General features: G+C 49.3%; 2 protein-coding genes across 2 annotated transcripts in view; one reads left to right on the forward strand and one right to left on the reverse strand.

Moving 5' to 3' along the window:
- The window catches only part of cfap251 (cilia and flagella associated protein 251), a 161,898-nt gene that overhangs the window by 125,166 nt on the left and 16,824 nt on the right, over nucleotides 1-19,908 (forward strand). The gene's annotated exons all lie outside the window — the stretch shown is intronic.
- LOC147104357 (maestro heat-like repeat-containing protein family member 1) lies at nucleotides 2,650-12,572 on the reverse strand. Its single transcript, XM_085962138.1, is given in 4 exon segments — nucleotides 2,650-3,209; nucleotides 6,402-6,405; nucleotides 7,660-8,206; nucleotides 8,450-12,572. Coding segments are annotated over 4 exon segments (4,923 nt in total). The 3' UTR covers nucleotides 2,650-2,960.

Genomic DNA, 19,908 nt, shown 5'->3' on the forward strand with positions numbered 1-19,908 from the left:
TGGTAGCGCGGAAATTGAGTGTAGCGGTATTGGCGGCGTTAGCCGTTAGCGCTGCGCCGGGACCGATGACGTCATCGGTGTGCGCGGTGGCCCGTAACGCCGCGAAACCGCGCCGATCCCCATATTTATTTGCGCCCGCCTCCTCCGAAGCGGGCGCAAACAGCGAACAGAAAACGGGGCCGTCCTGCTGCCATAGTGGGGCGCTTTAAAGCTGAAGGTGCGGCTGGCCGCTTTTTCGGCGGCCGCCTGCCCGCACCTCCTTCCCTGGCCTCCTCCACCCCGCCCCCCCCCCGCGGCATTGCCGGCTGGTTTCCGTGGAGCCCGGCACTTCTCCGTTGTGCCGGGCTCTTTTGCCGGCACTCGTGATCGGGGCTCCGGCCGTTGCAGGCACCTCCCCCTTAAGAGAAGGAGGAGGCCTGCAGTACCGCAGCCTGCCGCACCGCATCGGGTGGCGCTGCGGCAACTAGCGCGCCGATATTCAGTTGCAGCGCCCCAAACGGAGGCGGGCACACCCTGGTATAGCGCCCGCTTCCGAATTGGGGCGCAGAAGACGAATATACGGCGTGCGCTAATGCCTCCCCGCCCAGCGCTAACTTTTGGGCGCGAGCGAGCTGCCCGCGCCCAAGTGAATTTCTAGGCCTATATGTATATATATAAATCGGTACTTCTGTCTGTCATTCTGTCTGTCATCGCGTGTGCGTCTGTCGGGCTATGCGCTCGAAAGTTACAGGGCGTACCTACGCGCGCGTTACCTCCAAAGAAAGCTTACGCTTCCGAGACGGTTTTAAGCGTATTTACGTTTCGGCCGGGCTAAAACCGCGCCCGCGGTATCCCAAAAACCTTCAACATTCCGCTCATTAGCATCTCATTATCCGCTCATTAGCGACAGAGTGACCTTGAGCTCGACCAATCGTACGCCGGGTTGCTGGCGTGTGCCGCCGGGCCAATCGGTGCGTGTGTGGCCGGGCCTTATCGTTCTGAACCGAGGTGAGTAGCCGCCATCTTGCTTCCATTCTTTTTCCTGCTTTCTGCGTCTTTCTTTTCAAATATACATTTCCAGCAAAATAAAATTCAATTTATTAAATTCTTTTAAAATAAATCACTCATTTGTAAATAAAAGTTAATTAATTTGTAAATCTTTTCTCTAACCTCTATAATTCTCCTACCTTTCACCGTTTTTCCAGGCCCGGGGCCTAGGCTTCTCCAACTGCCAGCAGTGCAACTCTAGACCCAGGCTCCCGGCCTAGACAGAGACAAACACTGGCAGAGGGTGTGCTGCCTCAGCTCCATTCCCGGGGTCAGTAGGTGGGGAGGCTTCATAAGCAACTGGGGTAGGTTGCAAGCCCCAAATAATAATCTGAAGATCCTGTGTTTGCAGCTGAGGAAATTTCTTCTGCAGACAGCCCGCCCGGTTAACGGCAGTCATCTTTGTCAAGGAGGGCAAAAAGTTTCAGTGCGACGCCATTTTGATTCAGTGTGTACAGAGTGCATGTGTGGCCATCTTAGTACAGGAACATAGAGTGGGTGGGGCTTCTGTGCTCCAAATCTGTGTCTGTGACAGACAATCGACTGTGTAGCTGTGCAAGGTCTATAGCTATAGCAACAGCTTTAGCTACAGAGCTTCAGGGCCACACCTGAGTGTTTAGAAGCTGTTGCTAAGCAACAGTGTTTGTTGTTAAATACAGAGATAAGAATCTCCGTATCTCTCAACATTAACTCTGAAGAGTGGGTGCCGGATAGCACAAAGTTTCCTGTACTTTAAGTTTATCTCCCCCCTCCCTTTCCACCCCCCACTCCCCCCTCACACCCCCTTCCCCCACCCAACCCCCCTTCCCCCCACACCCCCCACCCCCCTCGCCCCACACCCCCCACCCCCCTCGCCCCCCTCACCACCTTCCCCCTCCCCCCCCACACACCCTTCCCCCCACACCCACTTGCCCCCCTTCCCCCCACACCCACTTGCCCCCCTTCCCACCCCCCCTTCCACCCCCTCCCCTTCCCCCCTCCCGTTCACCCTTCCCCCCTCCTCCCCCTCACCCCCCCTCTTCCCCCCCTCCCCCTCTTCCCCCCCCTCCCCCCCTCCCCTCCCATTCCCCCTCCTCCCATTCCCCCTCCTCCCCCCTCCCCCTCTCCTCCCCTCCCCTTCCCCCTCCTCCCCCCTCCCCCTCTCCTTCCCCCCTCCTTCCCTCCCCTTCCCCCCTCCTCCCCTCCCCTTCCCCCTCCCCTCCCCTTCCCCTCCCCTTCCCCCTCTTCCCCCTCCTCCCCTTCCCCCCCTCCCCTTCCCCCCTTCCCCCCTCCCCTTCCCCCCCTCCCTTCCCCCCCCCTCCCTTCCCCCTCCCTTCCCCCCCCTCCCTTCCCCCTCTCCCCTTCCTCCCCCCTTCTCCCCCTCCCCTTCTCCCCCCTTCTCCCCCTCCCCTTCTCCCCCTTCCCCCTCCTTCCCCCTCCCCTTCCCCTTCTCCCCTCCCTCCTCTTCCCCCCTCCTCTTCCCCCCTCCTCCTCTCCCCCCTCCTCTCCCCCCTTCCCCCCAGACGCGCTCTCTCTTCCCCCCAGTCACTCTCTCTCTCTCTCTCTTCACCCCCCCAGTCGCTCTCTCTCTCTCTTCCCCCCAGTCGCTCTCTCTCTCTCTTCCAACAACAACATGCCCTCGAAAAAGCCTCGGCACCGCCGGGCACTCCAGCTAGTCTATAAATAAACTAGCATGATGATCCAGTGAGGAGGAGTAGAATCTGTGTCTAATGTCCAGTGTGTGAGAGAGAGAGAGAGAATCAGGAGCGGTCACTCCCAGTCACGTAGCAGTGGGACCTGCACCATTTGAAGACGCACCAATAGTTACAATGGAACAACAGGATATTGATTTATTTACAAACCATAAAATTAAATATTTACAAATCAAGTTGAATGAATGATCACTTTGCTGCTAAGAGGAGGTGGAGAAGGTTGGTGGCCTGAGCGTTGAGTCTTCAGTCTGATGGCGAACAGCAGCAGTTCATTGTGCAGATGTTCCACCAGGTGGCCCTCCGGGCGGGTTGGACACGTTCTGACTGTTGGTGAAGTAAAGATGCAAAGGCCACTGCATGTGCTTGCAGTTGTTCCTGGGGGTTCTGGAAGAAGGACTCGCAATCCGCGGCATATGAGGAGATCTGTTTGGGGATATCTTGGACCAACTGTTGTGAAAGGTCTCTTAGGAGGTTCATGTAGTTCCTGGTGGGCTCCTCCTTGTGATGAAATATTCCATTCATCACTGCCTGTGACTGTGGTTGGTTTCAGGTTTCCCCTCACCATTGTATTGCCTGTGACTGTGGTTGGTTTCAGGTTTCTCCTCACCATTGTATTGTATATTGGAATGTATGGAATGTGTTGTGTGTAGGGCTCCGCCCATACCTGGCCTCTATGTAAGCCAGCTCAGTCCGGCCTCATATCCAGTACTGCAGAGCTCCAGATGGAAGATACCTCTCTCCACTGCGTGTTAGCTTCTAAGTTAATAAAACCTTGTTTTGTTCCGCTAACATCGAGTCTCGGGATTATTGAGGCATCAATTTTATTAACTTATTTTTTCAACACAATGGATCAACTCCTGAAACCCGAACGTTTGGATTTGGATCAGCATGCTCCGGACGCATCAGCACGCTTCGGACACTGGTTTATGTGTATGGAATTCTTCCTGGACAATTCCGCAGCCGTCAAAGACGCTACGGACGCTGCGAGTATGAAACTCGGAATTCTGCGGAATTGGGTAAGCCACCGAGTTTACCCCCTCCTCCAAGACGCCGACACGTACCTGGCCGCCTGCGACATCTTAAAGGCGCATTACCAGCAGCCTATGAATGAGGTGTATGCTAGGCATCTGCTCGCCACTCGCGCACAGCGACCTGGGGAATCGGTGGAGGAGTTCCTAGGCACCCTGAAAATGCTTGGCAAAGACTGCAAGTGCCGAGATGTAAAAGCCGCAGTGTACACCGACGAGCTTGTTCGCGATGCCTTTATCACAGGCCTCAGCTCCACTTACATCCGGCAAAGACTGCTGGAAAAAACGGGATTGGACCTGAAACAGGCTGCGGACACCGCGCGATCCCTGGATGTGGCCCAGAGAAACTCGGACGCCTACTCTTCAGCCCGCGCCGTCCACGCCGCCACGTGTGCACCAAGGGCGCCGCCATCTTGGAAGGCATCTTCCCCGCCCGGCAGCCCGACACCGTCGGGGCCCCGCTCTCCCCCCAGAAGCCCTACGACAGCCGCGACGCGTCGGGGACCCAACTGCTACTTCTGCGGGCAGCCAAAGCACACCAGAAACCTGTGCCCGGCGAAAGGCACCACCTGCTTTAAGTGCGGTAAGAAGGGGCACTTCGGGAAGGTGTGCAGAGGGAACCCCGCCGGAAAACCAAAACCCGCCACCGCCGCGTGTGCGCTGTGGGAGCGGCCATCTTGGACGCCATCTTGCCCGACCTCGTGGGATCCGCCATCTTGTGAGCAGACAGCGTGGACGCCATCTTGTCTCGATCAGGGCCCTACAGTGGCATCGGTCACAGTGGACCAGACCAGGCCCCACCCGCTATCCAAATCAATGGTGGACATCGAGGTAAACGGGTGCCGGGTTAAATGTTTAATTGACAGCGGAAGCACGGAGAGTTTTATCCACCCTGAACTGGCACAACAACTCTCCCTAAAGGTGGTCCCTACTCGGGGTACCATCTCTATGGCTGATAAAACCCAGACATCGACCATTCTGGGTTACTGCACGGTACAATTGTCCGTTAATGGGACTGTATACGATAATTTTAAAGTATTAATCATGAAGAATCTATGCGCGAGCGTGATCTTGGGCCTGGATTTCCAGTGCAACCACCAAAGCATCACGCTCAAGTACGGTGGGTCCCAGCCGCCCCTCACAGTGTGCGGCCTGGCTACCCTGAAGGTAAAGCCGCCTTCGCTATTCGCGAACCTTACCCCTAACTGCCGGCCAATAGCGACCAAAAGCAGGAGGTACAGCTGGGAGGACAGGCGGTTTATCGCGACCGAGGTAGACAGGCTCCTGAAAGAGCGCATTATTGAATGCAGCAATAGCCCGTGGCGCGCCCAAGTGGTGGTGGTAAGGGGTAGCGAGAAGAAACGGATGGTGATCGACTATAGCCAAACGATCAACAGGTACACCCAACTAGACGCCTACCCGCTACCCCGCATATCAGAAATGGTGAACCAAATCGCCCAATACCGGGTGTTCTCCACCATCGACCTCAAGTCAGCGTACCACCAGCTCCCTATCAGACCAGAGGACCGCCCGTACACCGCCTTCGAGGCGAACGGACGCCTCTACCAATTCCTCAGAGTCCCCTTTGGGGTGACGAATGGGGTCTCGGTCTTCCAGAGGGAGATGGATCGCATGGTCGATGACCACCACTTGCAGGCAACCTTCCCCTACCTCGACAACGTCACCATCTGCGGTCACAACCAGCAGGATCACGACTCGAACCTCGAGAGGTTCCTGAAAACCGCACAAAAACTCAACCTCACCTACAACGAGGACAAGTGCGTTTTCAACACCACGCGCCTCTGCATACTAGGCAGCGTGGTGGAGAATGGGGAAATTGGACCAGACCCCGACCGATTGCGCCCCCTACGGGAGCTGCCCCTGCCCAACACTCCCAAAGCCCTGAAAAGGTGCCTGGGGTTATTTTCTTATTATTCCCAATGGGTCCCCAACTACTCCGACAAAGCCCGCCCCCTCTTGAAAGCATCCTCTTTTCCGCTCTCTGCTGAGGCCCACGCCGCCTTCAAAAGCATTAAGCAGGATATTGAGCGGGCCACGCTACAGGCAGTGGACGAGAACACTCCATTTCAAGTGGAAAGTGATGCGTCTGACTTTGCCTTGGCGGCCACCCTCAACCAGGCGGGGCGGCCCGTAGCTTTCTTCTCGAGGACCCTCCAAGGGCCCGAGATCAGACACTCCTCCGTGGAAAAGGAGGCCCAAGCCATCGTGGAGGCAGTGCGCCACTGGCGCCACTACCTAGCCGGCAAACGCTTCACCCTACTTACCGACCAGCGGTCGGTAGCGTTTATGTTCAATAATAAACAGAGGGGGAAGATTAAAAATGATAAGATTCTTACGTGGCGGATCGAGCTCTCCACCTTCGAGTATGACATCATTTACCGGCCAGGGGCCCTTAACGAATCCCCAGATGCCCTCTCACGAGGGATGTGTGCCAGCGCCACCGGGGATCGGCTACAGACCCTCCACAACGACCTCTGCCACCCAGGGGTCACGCGGCTGTTCCACTTCATAAAGTCCCGCAACTTACCCTACTCGATTGAGGAAGTTCGGTCTCTGACCAGGAACTGCCGCACTTGCGCTGAGTGCAAGCCTCGGTTCTACCACCCTGATAGAGCCCACTTAATCAAAGCTACACGGCCCTTTGAGCGGCTCAGCTTAGATTTCAAGGGCCCCCTCCCGTCCGTCGACCGCAATGTTTACTTCCTGAATGTTGTGGACGAATACTCCCGGTTCCCATTCGCCTTCCCCTGCCCAGACATGACCAGCGCCACGGTCATTAAATGCCTCAACAGCCTGTTCTGCCTGTTCGGTATGCCGAGCTACATCCACACGGATAGGGGGGCGTCCTTCATGAGTGAAGAGCTACGCCAGTACATGCTGTCCAGGGGTATCGCCACGAGCCGTACCACCAGCTACAACCCCCGGGGTAACGGTCAAGTGGAGCGAGAGAACGGGACAGTATGGAAAGCAGTCACTCTAGCTCTAAGGACCAAGGGCCTCCCTATCTCCCGCTGGCAGGAAGTCCTCTCAGATGTGCTCCATTCGATACGGTCGCTATTGTGTACTGCCACTAATGCCACGCCTCATGAACGAATGTTTAGCTTTCCCCGGAAATCCACCTCAGGCGTATCCATGCCGTCATGGCTCTCCACCCCAGGTCCGGTATTCGTGTGAAGGCATGTGAGGGGCCATAAGACGGACCCTCTCGTGGAGCCAGTGCACCTACTCCACGCCAACCCCCAATACGCGTATGTCCGGCACGCCGACGGAAGGGAGGACACCGTGTCAATAAAAGACGTCGCCCCAGCCGGTAACGACAACAACCACGGCAATAGCAGCAACAACGACCACAGCAACTCTTACCCACCCACTACTCTTTCATCACCCCCGGAAGAACATCGACCAACGGCACCCCCACCAACTACCCCTTCAACAACCCTGGCGGCACCCCCGGCAGAGACCCAGGAGGCCACCGGGAACACCCAGCCGACACCCGCGACACCACAACAGCCACGTCGGTCGCAGAGGACTACCAAACCCCTGAACAGACTAAATCTATAGAAGGGGTGAATGTGATGAAATATTCCATTCATCACTGCCTGTGACTGTGGTTGGTTTCAGGTTTCCCCTCACCATTGTATTGCCTGTGACTGTGGTTGGTTTCAGGTTTCTCCTCACCATTGTATTGTATATTGGAATGTATGGAATGTGTTGTGTGTAGGGCTCCGCCCATACCTGGCCTCTATGTAAGCCAGCTCAGTCTGGCCTCATATCCAGTACTGCAGAGCTCCAGATGGAAGATACCTCTCTCCACTGCGTGTTATCTTCTAAGTTAATAAAAGCCTTGTTTTGTTCCGCTAACATCGAGTCTCGGGATTATTGAGGCACATCACTCCTCATACTTGTCAATCAACAAGGAAGCCTCAACAGATCCAATGAGTGGGAAGAGCAACCATAGTGTTGATAAACAAGACCTAGTGACCTCCTCACTCTTTCCATTCAGGTGTAACAACAAACGCACCAGGTTGGAATGGACCAGTCGGCAGAAGAAGGATCTGGAACCTCCGATTCCACACTTGGCCAAGATTCCCAACACTTTGAACGCTTCAGCCCGCACTCTATCAGACTCTGCCTCAAAGTGTGGTTGAATCCTGACGAGGATTTTCTCTACATAAGGTTGGATGGTGTTTGCTTGCAACTGAATTAAGTTCTTTGAGAGGCACGACAGCACCTCAAAGATTAGCACCTCCTTCTGGTTCTTCATGTCCCCCAACAGAGTAATCATTGTGCACATCACTTTCAGACGCAATCTTTTATTCTTGGGGTGTGCTCTAATGTTGTACAGGCCTCTGACACACAGCAACCGGGCAACTGGAGAAGCATAGAGCAAATATCTTAGCAATCTATTTGCCAGAATGCCTGTGAGATGCAGCTGTGAAACTGTAGTGTATGTAACTGTTCTACCTTTAAGAGAACTATTGTATGTAACCGTCCACCTTTAAGAGAACTATTTTAGGTGTGGCACTACTTTATCCTGGCTGCTGTATACTGTAATACCGACGGTGACCACACCGGTATATAAGTGCTGTGGCAGAATTTATTGGGCAGATTCGCCCTGACCTTCGAATAGTAAAGTCCTGTTTAAGTTACTCTTGTAGTCTGTGTATTACTTCGCTATACAACCCACAGACTTTACAGAAACCAGTGGAGATTTTAACAGCTCTGCAAAGAAGGAAGCCAAGGTGACTGACTGACAGTCTTGAACAGTATGGAATTGAGTTGCCAGCTGTTTCACAATGCCAGTCAGACTGGGGCCAGCATATCTCACCATTGCTCTGGCCAGCAGGACAACCCCCTTGTCAGACTTGCAGAGATCCATCATCTGGTCCCATCCTCCACTTTGCACCATATCATTAAGCACTGCTTCATTATTTGTTTGAGCTAGCAGGTCCTTCAGTGTCTCCACACAGTTCACACACACATTGCTGCTTTCAGATGTTAGAGGCTCAACTGAGAATTCACTTTGCTGCAGTTGACCATCAGGAACAAAGTCACTGACCAGACAAACATTAGCACACGAGCTAAGATAAATGAGTAGGACACTAAATATCTGCGGGAATAACATAGCCACTGCCTTTGCCGACTCAGGCTTAGTTATTATTTCGTGCAGCCCACAGATGGCAGCCAGGGATTCAAGGCTTGAACACTGGATTGCGTTATTTCTGATGGGATAGGTTCTGCTTATCGCAAATTCTAATTGTTTGTTCAGTCTGTCCAGCAGCTCTTCCATTGTACTCGTGGCACATTCTGTGTCCTTCGCCAGTGATCGCCACACATCACTGATGTACTTGTCCAAAGGGACAGGGTAGGTGAGGAGACAGGACACAACTGTTGCTCTATTGTGTGAGGCCAGTATGGCGATACTCCGTAGAACTGAAAGTCTCTCGCTCTCATAAGGAACTGACTGCAATTCAACGCTCAGCACGTGAAGTATCTCCGAGACCTGATCCCCAAGTTCACTGCCACGTTTTTTAATGATGTTTTGCAGGAGCACAGCGGCTGCACTGGAACAGCTGGGGTGCTGGTTGGACAGTCCTTTGAGGGCCACAGAGAGCAAGTTGCCCAACTGGTCATGGGGCAAACACTTGGAAATTACCTCTGTGATCTGGCAGCATGCTTGAAAGAGGATTGAAGCATCAGGGTTAACTAACTGTTCCCTGACTTCTTTCAGAACCTCCAACTGCTCCTTTTGCTGATCCAGATTGCTGCCTTCATACGGCAACTGAATCGACAGGATGATGCACAAGGTGTCCAGAGCCATCTGTCGAACGGGAAGCGATGGGTCTGCACAACGCGGCATCAGTCGTCCAATCAGAGTCCCCATGTTATTTCCAGGCGTTACATTCTGAACATTGAGCTTCTCCCAGTAAAATTTCAGAAGCTGTATGGTCGTGTCCATGGCTCTCTCTCATTCATGAGGTTTTGCTGAAATGATCCAGACTTCTACCTGATTGAAAATGACCACAAATCCTTCAGGGGACAGGTCCTGAAGCAATAATTGCTTCAAGAGCTCTTGCAGGGAACTCACAGTTTGGGTATAAAGTGTTCCCATTTCTTTTCTGTTACTATTCATGTCTTTGTCCAGTTCTGAAGGTAACAAGCTGAAAGTACTGGTCAGGCAGGTTTGAATCAATTTGCAGGTGTCAGCTCGGTTTGGCTCAATGTGTAGTTGTATCAGATGTTTGCAGGCATTCATGGCTAACTGTCGAACAGGGCTCTGCAGCAGCTCTGGTGGCTCGGCCTCGATAAGATCCAGCATGCATGTCAGCAGCTCCCTGTTTCTGATAAAGTTGAAGGGAGCTCTCTGGCGATTTGAATGTAGGGATCTGGCTATCAGAGTCACGGTCTGTATTAGGCTGAGCTTTAGTGCGAGCTCCCTGGATTCAGTCTTGTTCTCCTGTCCACTTGTAATGTATTGGTTGATCACAGCTGGCAGAATGTGGGTCTCGATTGTGGACAGCATTAGTTCCTCAGGTGCGTAGAATGCCAAGTTCCCATAGCACAGAACCAGTGTGCTCCTGGCTTTAGCCAAATCCACATCAGGCTTGACCCCAAGAATATTCAGGAAACTTTCAGTTTTCTTAAATCTGTTGGAGTTAGTAAACTCCTCCAGGCTACTGAGGGTATCATGAAAGTGTGTCATGGCACAGAAACCAATGGCGAGAGCTGCACCCTCTCTCTCCGCACTCTCACTGTGCTGCACACTCAGTAGCATTTTGTAAAGCTCCTCCTTTATTTTTGTTGTGCGGGTCTGACGAAGCACTGTCCCAAATGATTTATAGAGAAAGCCTTTCTCTTGTGGGGAAAGGTGGTTGGTGTTAATCTCTCTATGTATTTCATTAGCGAGCTGGCATGTCCATTCCTCGTCATCAATGGCATTGAGTGTTCTGGACAAGAACAGCAATAATTTCTCCTCCCATTCCCTTTGGGCCAGAGACTCCTTTGAATTCTTTAGTAATTGTTCAACCAATGATGGAAGCTCCTCTTCCCACCCTCTCTCAGTTGCTGGGTGAATATTGAGGCTCAGGACTTGCATTAGCCTCAGTGCCGCAGCTCCTCGGCTTCCTCCCTGATATGGGCAACAAGAAACGACGAGGAGCCGGGTCAGCAGTGCCTGGGCTTTAGGGAGATTGGCATCTTCATTGTAAGTGAGGAAAAACCTCTCACTGCCGGCTTGCAGTTTCTTTTTTCCAAGATGTGCTGAACAATTACAGATTGTTGTTAAAGCCTTGGTGTACTGGGTCATGGTGACAAACTCCAGTAAGAATGGCCAAAGGACATCCTCCATCTTCACTGCAGTTGTGATCACATACATCACTGTTTCACATACTGTGACTAATTCCTCAGTTGTTACCTGGTCTGGCTGATGATTGGATGGTTCCAGGGTCCCTGAATCAACAGATGCAGCACACTGTTGGATGACAAATTCCACCATTGCCTTTCCTCCCTCTAGCTCAAGGTAACCTTGCTGGGCCATGACACATATTACCTGGCCAATCAGTTTCTTCTCCCGATTGCTGCGCTTGTCCAGGAGCAGTGGTTTTATGGCAGCCACAATCTGAGCCTTCTTCCTCTCAAAATGTGAGGAGACCGATATGATGAGTTGCCTCAGTACATTGAGTGTTCCTACTCTCATTTTTTGGTCAGCGTTCTCCAACTGTGAGAGGAGAAATTCGACTATTGTGTCTGCATAAGCTGGGACCAGAACTCTAAAACAGCAAAGGATCTTATTGCATTTCTTCGCAGCAAAATGGTTAGTATACCCTGCCGAAACACACACCTGCTGGTGGAGACTTTTAAGCAGATTGTCCATCTGTGTTTTCAGCCCCAGATACCTCATCTCTATGGCAACATCCAGCACCCGGCACAGACACTCTGTGATGGAAAAATGCCCTGGTTGCTTCTTGTAGAGAGACAGGATGCCTGGAATTATCCTGGGCAGCTCTTCTTCCAGTGCGTCCTTGGGCAGCAGGGAAATGACATAGCCTAGAGCTTCTACTGTTGGGATCTTCAATTCAGAGGACTCCTTCTTGAACCACACCTTGAATAACAGACTATAGACAGCGTTGATTTCGGTGGAGAAAGAATCTTTAGTCACGTTAGGGTCTGAGGTTTTCTCCATATTTCCCAGATAGATCAGGATGCTCTTGCTAAAACTTCCTACCGCTGAGGCAAATGCAGTCTTCAGCTCAGCCTGTTTAACGCCAACGAATACTGGAATCATGATCCCCAAGATAGATTTTAGTAAAGGAACCATGCTGTACACATTTTCCATTGACATTTTTGTTAAGGTCTTGACCATGTACACATGCGGAAGGTGCCCTTGTTTGAAACTCTTTGTCGTCAACTGGACAACTTCATTTCTGAACCTGAAGCTCATGGCAACCAGGAGATTGCTGGCTGCTTCCTGGCTGGCAGCTTGTGCTCCTGTTAACATCGTCATCCACATTGCAGCCAAAGAGATAACTTTCTCAGCAAGTGCTTGGCTGATTTGATCAAGGGTGTCCTTGATAATCATCGCCATACTCTCCAATACTACCGCCATGCTCTCCAATACTACAACACCGTATGGAGCTGTCCGCATGGTGTGATGGCACAGATAGTCATGGCAGCTCATTAATACTATTTCTGGGTGCTGACGCCCCAATGTCTGGAGGGTCTTTGATATTCTCTGATGACAACTTTCATCTTCCTCGGCTATCATCTTCACGAGGGCAACTGAGAATGTTTCCACATTGAGGGACATTTCAGCAGTCAAATTCTACAACTCTTCAATATGAAGAAAGGTTTCAACCAAATAATTTCTGTGAGTAATGATCAATTAAAGATGGTCTTTGTTCACTAACTCTCAGTATGAAATCAGATCTCTGCTCGGATGTTGTTCCCTGACTTCTTTCTCTCCAATAATTAACACTGTTCCTTTCCACAGTGTTTCAAATTTGTTCTTGGTGATCTTCCAAAATTTGGATAGATTTGATGAACGCACTTGTCTTTAAGCTCTCTCCTCTTTGCTCTCTCATGCACAAATGCACAGTTTGAACCACTTTGTTGTGTCTTGTCCACCTGTGGTTTCTGGGTTGTCATGGTTTTCATTGTGAGGCCATGTTACATGACCCCTCAGTTGTGATGTCGTCCTGGGTTATGTGCCCATATAAGTCTTGTCAGCTGTTTATGGCAGATTAAGGTGGGTGGGTGGGGGGGGGGCGGTGGTTAAGGCCCAGACCTGAGATAGGCCATTTGGACAAGGCAACATTTGCAACCCTTGGCAGCCATATTGGATTGAGCAGCTGTTTGTTCCTAATAAAAGAACCCACTGCACCACAGACATTCAAAGTACTTGTGACAAAAGATTTAAAAATTGGAGTGTAGGACAGACATTTCTAGCAGAATTGCCCCCAAATTGGGATGTTCATATGACTCAAATCAATTTTAAATACACTAGAAATAAAAGATCTGAACTCATGAGATCATTCCGCATTTGGAATGGGAAAGCATTTCCAGCCCAGGTAATACGGGAGAACAGTAAGACTCCTTCACTCCAGTAGGATATTCTCAAATAATATGGAATGGGTCAGATGATATTTGTATTTGACTAGAAAGGATGAGTAAACACAGTTGTATGTTTGTACATTCATCACTCTCTAAACAAATGATTCCACTTTATCTGTGCTCCTCTAATTCTGGCCTCTTGAGCATCCCCGATTTTAATCGCTCCACCGTTGGTGGCTGTGCCTTTAGCTGCCAAGGCCCTAAGCTCTGGAATTCCCTCCCTAAACCTCTCCACTTCGCTACGTCTCTTTCCTTCTTTAAGGCGCTCCTTAAAACCTACCTCTTTGACCAAGCTTTTGGTCATCTGCCCTCATATCTCATGTGGCTCAATGATAAATGTTGTTTTATAACGCTCCTGTGAAGCACCTTGGGACGTTTTACTACGTTAAAGGCGCTATATAAATGCAAGTTGTTGTTGTGCCTCGACAGGAAGTAAACTCTAAAAGGATTGAAGCTGCTTCATGAGGTCATGAAGTTGTTGTGACATCAGAGCACTTGTTCCAGTCTTCACTCCTTTAAAATCCTTGTTCTCTAGTGTCTACCACCCTGGTTTCTCACCCACATATCCCCCCTGATTTCCTCCTTCAACCTCTGGACTCAGTGACTCCTCATCCTTGGTCATTTCAATCTCCATTTCAACTTCCCTTGCCCTCTCTTCATCTGATTTTACTGCTCTCCTGTCAGCCTTTAAACTCTCCTACCCATATTCACGACTACCCCCTCAACTTTGCCATCTCCACTGGCTTCATACTTCCATGGTTTCAATCACTGACAAGGCCATCTCTGGCCAATGCGTTGTATCACCCACAACCCTCTACCTCTTTCCAACCCTACTTCCTTCTGCATCCACCCCAACAAAACAACTCTCTCTCACAGGAACAGGAGGACAACATACAGCCCCTAAGGCTTGCCCTGGCATTAACTTAGATCATGGCTGATCTGCACCTCAACTCCATTTACCCGCCTTTGCTCTCCATCTCTCGATACCCTAAAATTCTATCTAATAGGATTACATAGGATATATGGCACAGAAACAGGCCATTCGGCCCAACCAGTCCATGCGGGCGTTTATGCTCCACACGAGCCTCCTCCCGTCTTTCCTCATCTAAATCTATCTATTCCCTTCTCCTTCATATGCTTGTCTAGCCTCCCCTTAAATGCATCTATACTATTTGCTTCAACCACTCCCTGTGGTAGCGAGTTCCACATTCTCACCACTCTGGGTAAAGAAGTTTCTTCTGAATTCCCTATTTGATTTCTTAGTGACTATCTCATATTGATGGCTTCTAGTTATGCTCTTCCCCACAAGCAGAAACATTCTCTCTGTAACCACTTTATCAACATTTTTCATAATTTTAATTATCTCTAATAGGTCACCCCTCAGCCTTCTCTTTTTCCAAGAGAAGAGGCCCAGCCTGTCCATCCTTTCCTGATATGTATACCCTCGCATTTCTGGTAACATCCTTGTAAATCTTCTCTGCACCCTCTCCAGTGCCTCTATATCCTTTTTATCAAACAATTGGAGCTTTCAAGACTGAGGTCGATAGACATTTTTGTTGGGCAAGGGTATCAAGGGATATGGAGCAAAGGCGAGTAAATGGAGTTGAGATGCAGAACCAATTGAACGGAACAGGCTCGAGGGGCCGAATGGCCTACTCCTGTTCGTCGGACTTATTTACCACATTGGGACCAATACTTGACCCAATCAATATTTTACCCTAAATGCTTTGGCTGCTATGCCAATACACTGCCTACATGGTCCTTTCAATACATTGATTATTCCTTCAATGCAAAAAGCTTCAAAATAGATGGCACTAGGAAGCAAGATTTAAATGACCCCCCCCCTGCAGAGGTTCCTGCTTGCTGCTGGGACAGAGCACCACACTATCTACCAGAGCTGCAAGGTCATGGGAGTACCACCTGCTCCCAGCCAACACAACACCCTGGCTTGGCCATTGTTTCTTGGTCATCGCTGGGCATTTATTGCCCATCTCTAGTTGTCCCGAGAAGGTAGTGGTGGACCTTCTTCTTGAAAGTTGTTTGATACAACTGTGTGGCTTGCTAGGCCACTTCATTTAAGAGTAAACCACGTTGGCGCGGGACTGGAGTCACATATCGGCCAGACCGGGTAAGGGCAACAGGTTTCCTTTTTTTTTTACAACAATCCGATAGCTTCACGGTCACTTTACTGATACCAGATTTTATTTCTCTACCTTCACCACACGGACTGCAGTGGTTCAAGAAGGCGGCCCACCACCACCTTCTCAGGGCAACTAAGGATGGGCAATAAATGCCAGCCTTACCAGCGATGGCCACATCCAGAGAACAGTAACTCAGGTCACCATAATATTCAGTTAACCACCCTAGGGTTGTACAGCTCAAAGTGCTATGTCCTAACACAACCTGTTGCACCTTGACACTCTCTTGTGCTGTGGTACAGCATGTTGTGTATTAAACTGGAGTTATACTGTACTCTGTGCAAGCTGAAGGGGGTCTCGCACCTCAAGGCTTTAATGTGCTCACCAGTCTCGTGTGTTATACTGCCACTTTTGAGTTGATGCGTACCCAAAGTCACGTGGCATCAGCACAAAAGTGGCAGGATAACTGCACCCTTAGTGTAATAGGAAGTGTATTCACACCAGCCTCTACCTGCACTGATCTCAGTCATTCCATCCGGCTAAAGGAAGGAAAGATTGCGGCAAATCGCCAAGGGACAAACTGACCCTAATGTGAGAGTTGGCTGTCGAGTGGTCCCTATCTCTGGAGAACCAAACAGGTGAGGGAAGGACAACCAATGACCAGAACAAACAAATGAAGACCATGCCATTTAGAGTTATTTTAATGTTTTCCTCCTTAGATTGGATCTCAGAACAGATTAAATCAGGCAAACTCTATTTATCCAGAAGAAATCAACTTTTATAAAGTCACAGGTGAATTAAATATGGAAGTACGCACACAAATTGACTGACACTATTCAACAGCAGCGAGTTCTCCTGGTGGACTGACTAATGTTCATCTTTCAGACACTACCAACAACAGATTAGCTGGTCATTCAACTCATTGCTGTTTGTGAGGTCTTACTGCACAAATATTGGCTGCCAAGTTTGCCTACATAACTTTCACTGCACTCCAAAGCAGACATGTCATAATGTGCTACACAAGTGTATACCCTTGTTTCTCATTGTACAGGAAACTCTTTTTTATCCAGCACCGACGGGACGGGCGTGGTGCCGGTTTATCAAAAAGTCCGGATTACAGAGAGGTATAGTAAAAGGTACGAGAGCCCCTACACAGCAACAAATCCAGGCTTCCCTGTTGCTTAGCAACAGGTGCAGGAACCCCAGTTGCACAGCCACACATGCAGGAACGGCCACTACAGGAAACTTTGGTTTATCCGGAGGTTGTATGGCCGGAAACCTCGATCTAATGGCAGAAATCAGCAGCCATTTTGTTAGGTTTTTTTTCTTTTTTTTTCTTCTCCTAGCATTTTTTTTTTGAACAGTCTCTGGAAAGCCTCTCTGAAGCTGTTGTTAAGCTACAGAGACGCTTCCAAGGTACAGGCCGACTGTTTACAAGCTGTTGCTAAGCAACAGTGTTTGTTGTCCGATATGGAGATGAAAACCTCCGTATCCTTCAACATTAGCACTGGTCTGTCCGGAAGTTTTCATAAATCGGCATCACGCCGGTCCCGTCAGTGCCGGATATCGCGAAGTTTCCTGTAATATGAAGTAAAACTTACCTGAACCTACTCCTGAATTTTGCTGGTTAACAGGGATTTCCAGTTATATAGGTGCCGGTAAATGAGAGTTTCCTGTATATGGTTGGATCAGATAAGGGGAGAAAATCTTCAACTAACAGAGGGACAGAACAGAGTTCCCTACAATAGCTGTCACTTAGGGTCCCGAACTTTACATGTACTGCAGCACCTGAAGTTTCTCCCTATTCGCACACCTTCCAATTTGATGAGAAGTACAGGAAACTTTGTGATATCCGGCACCGATGGGACTGAGCTGTTGCCGTCCCATCAAAACTGCCGGACAAACCAGCGCTAATGTTAAAACATACGGAGCTTTTGAGCTCCGTATCTAGCAACAAACCCTGTTGCTTAGCAACAGCTTCTAAACAGTCGGCCGTAGCTTGCAAGCGTCTCTGTAGCTAAGCAACAGCTTTAGCTAGACCTTGCAGAGCCTGACTGGTGGAAAAAAAAGCAACAAAAAGAAAAAAAACTTACTGAACCGACTCCTGATTTTTGCCGGTGGATCGAGCATTCCAGACAGCTGACCTCCGAATAAACCAAAGTTTCCTGTACTGCTTCACTCAAAGCAATTTCTTAAACAAAAAGACCATGCACTTCAAATGCAATTACATAACTCCAAATATATAGCAGTGTTTCCATAGGATTATTCAGATACATAGCAAAGAGTTGCGCAGAACCGACAAGTTTTCCATTACACATAATGATAGCAAGCGAACTAATTCACTAAAAAAGTTTAACTGATCTAATAATGCACCTATGATACCTAGATAAATTCAAATATACCAACTTTACAACACAAGAGTACAATTTCAACTCCACATTAAAAACATGGACTTTGCTTAGTGATGAAAATTTGAACACACTAATCCTTTTAAACCTTGGGCTTTGGAAGGCTTGTCAATTGCATTTTTCAATCATTCCTCCAGCCTAATGTATTCTCTGAATAGATTCCAAGGATGAATTGTGGCAATTTTGAATTAAGCAAGCAGCAAGCTTGATTAAAGCATTAAAAAAAAACTCTACGAGGTAGTATCTGGGAATTTGACAGCGAGACTGTCCCGGACTGCCATATCTGCAGGAAATGTCTCTGCCTTGAGTCACTTCAGCTCAGAGTTGTTAAGTTGGAGTGTGAGTTAGCAACAGTCCGACATACAGGGGTGGGAAGGAATTTCTGGACAGTTTACTCCAGAGTACATTCACACCTCAGAGGAAAGCACTGGTGCAGGAAGGGCAGAAGGAACCTAGGGAAGGTCAGACTGAGGGGAGAACAGCCACAATGCTGACCTAGGCACCATGAGCAGAGGGTTGCCCAAAGAGGGGTGGAGGAGCAGAATAGAAACGCAGTAGTTATAGGTGATTCAATAATATGGGGGGATAGATAGCATCCTCTGCAGCCACGTTAGAGAGTCCCAAAGGGTGCGGCTGGAAAGAAATTTGGAAAAGGAGGGAGTAGATCCAGTTGTCGTGGTCCATGTCGGGACCAATGACATAGGAAAGAAAAGGGAGGAGGTCCTGCTAAGGGAGTATCATGAGTTAGGAACTAAATTAAAAAACAGGACCCCAAGGGCGGTAAGCTCAATATTATTACCTGAGCCACGTGCTAATTGGCATAGGGACAAACAGATCAGGGAGGTGAACACATGGCTAAAGGAGTGGTGGGGGAAGGAGAGGCTCCATTTCATGGGTCACTGGCACCAGCACTGGGACAGGAAGGAGCTGTACCACTGGGACAGGCTGCATCTGAAGCAGGTTGAGCCCAAGGTCCTAGCGAAAAGGATAAATAGGGTAGTAAAAAAAACTTAAAATAATCAATGGGGGTGGCAGTCAGAAACAATAGCAAAAGTGATTGTTTAAAAAAAATGAAAAGGGATAAGAGCAGAGTGTAGGTCACAAGCAATGATGGATACTCCAGGTTGTGGGAATACTAAAATAACTAAAGTGGTTACAGCAGAAATGACAACTAAGAAGTGTATTAAGTTAAACGGTGCGAGAAAGACAAGGCAGAAGGACAGGTTAGGGTTGCTTGCTCAAATAAGAGTTTTATATACTAACGCACGGAGTATAAGAAATAAATTGAGTGAATTAGAGGCTCAATTTTGCTTAGAGGGTATGACACGGTGGCCATTACTGAGACATGGCTGCAAGCTGGTCATGATTGGTAGATAAATATTCCAAGTTATAAGGTCTTTCGAAAGGATAGGGAAACTGGAGGGGTAGCATTACTGATTAAAGATACTATTACACATTAATAAGAGAAAGCAATCATTGGAGACTCTATGGTTAGAATTGGGGAATAATGGGAAATGTCTACAGGTCTCCTGATAGCAGCAATGAAGAGGCAGAATGTATTAATCCAGATTAGAGAGGCTTGTAGCAAAAGTAGAGTTGTTTTACAGGAAACTTTCTGGTATCCGGCACGGACGGGACCGACCTGGTGCCGGTCCATCAACAATGCCGGATAACCGAACACTATAGTTAAAACATATGGAGCTCAGAGCTCCGTCTAAAGCAACAAACCCTGTTGCTTCAGCTTCAAAACAATCGGCACAACTTGCAAGCGTCTCTGTAGCTTAGCAACAGCTTCAGCTACACGCTTGCACAGCCACAAATGAGTAAACAAAGTAACTAAAAGTAAAAAAAGTTATCTGAACCGACTCCTGAATTTTGCCGGTGGATAGAGCGTTCCGGTTATTTAGTGGCCGGTTAATCGAAAGTTTCCTGTACTGGGCGACTTTAAAATTCATACATTGGGATGAGCAGAGTAGCTCAAGTCAGA

The sequence above is a fragment of the Somniosus microcephalus genome, chromosome 19 (assembly GCF_052327205.1).
Source record: "Somniosus microcephalus isolate GS21.2 chromosome 19, FLI_Smic_1.0, whole genome shotgun sequence".
Classification (NCBI taxonomy): Eukaryota; Metazoa; Chordata; class Chondrichthyes; order Squaliformes; family Somniosidae; genus Somniosus; species Somniosus microcephalus.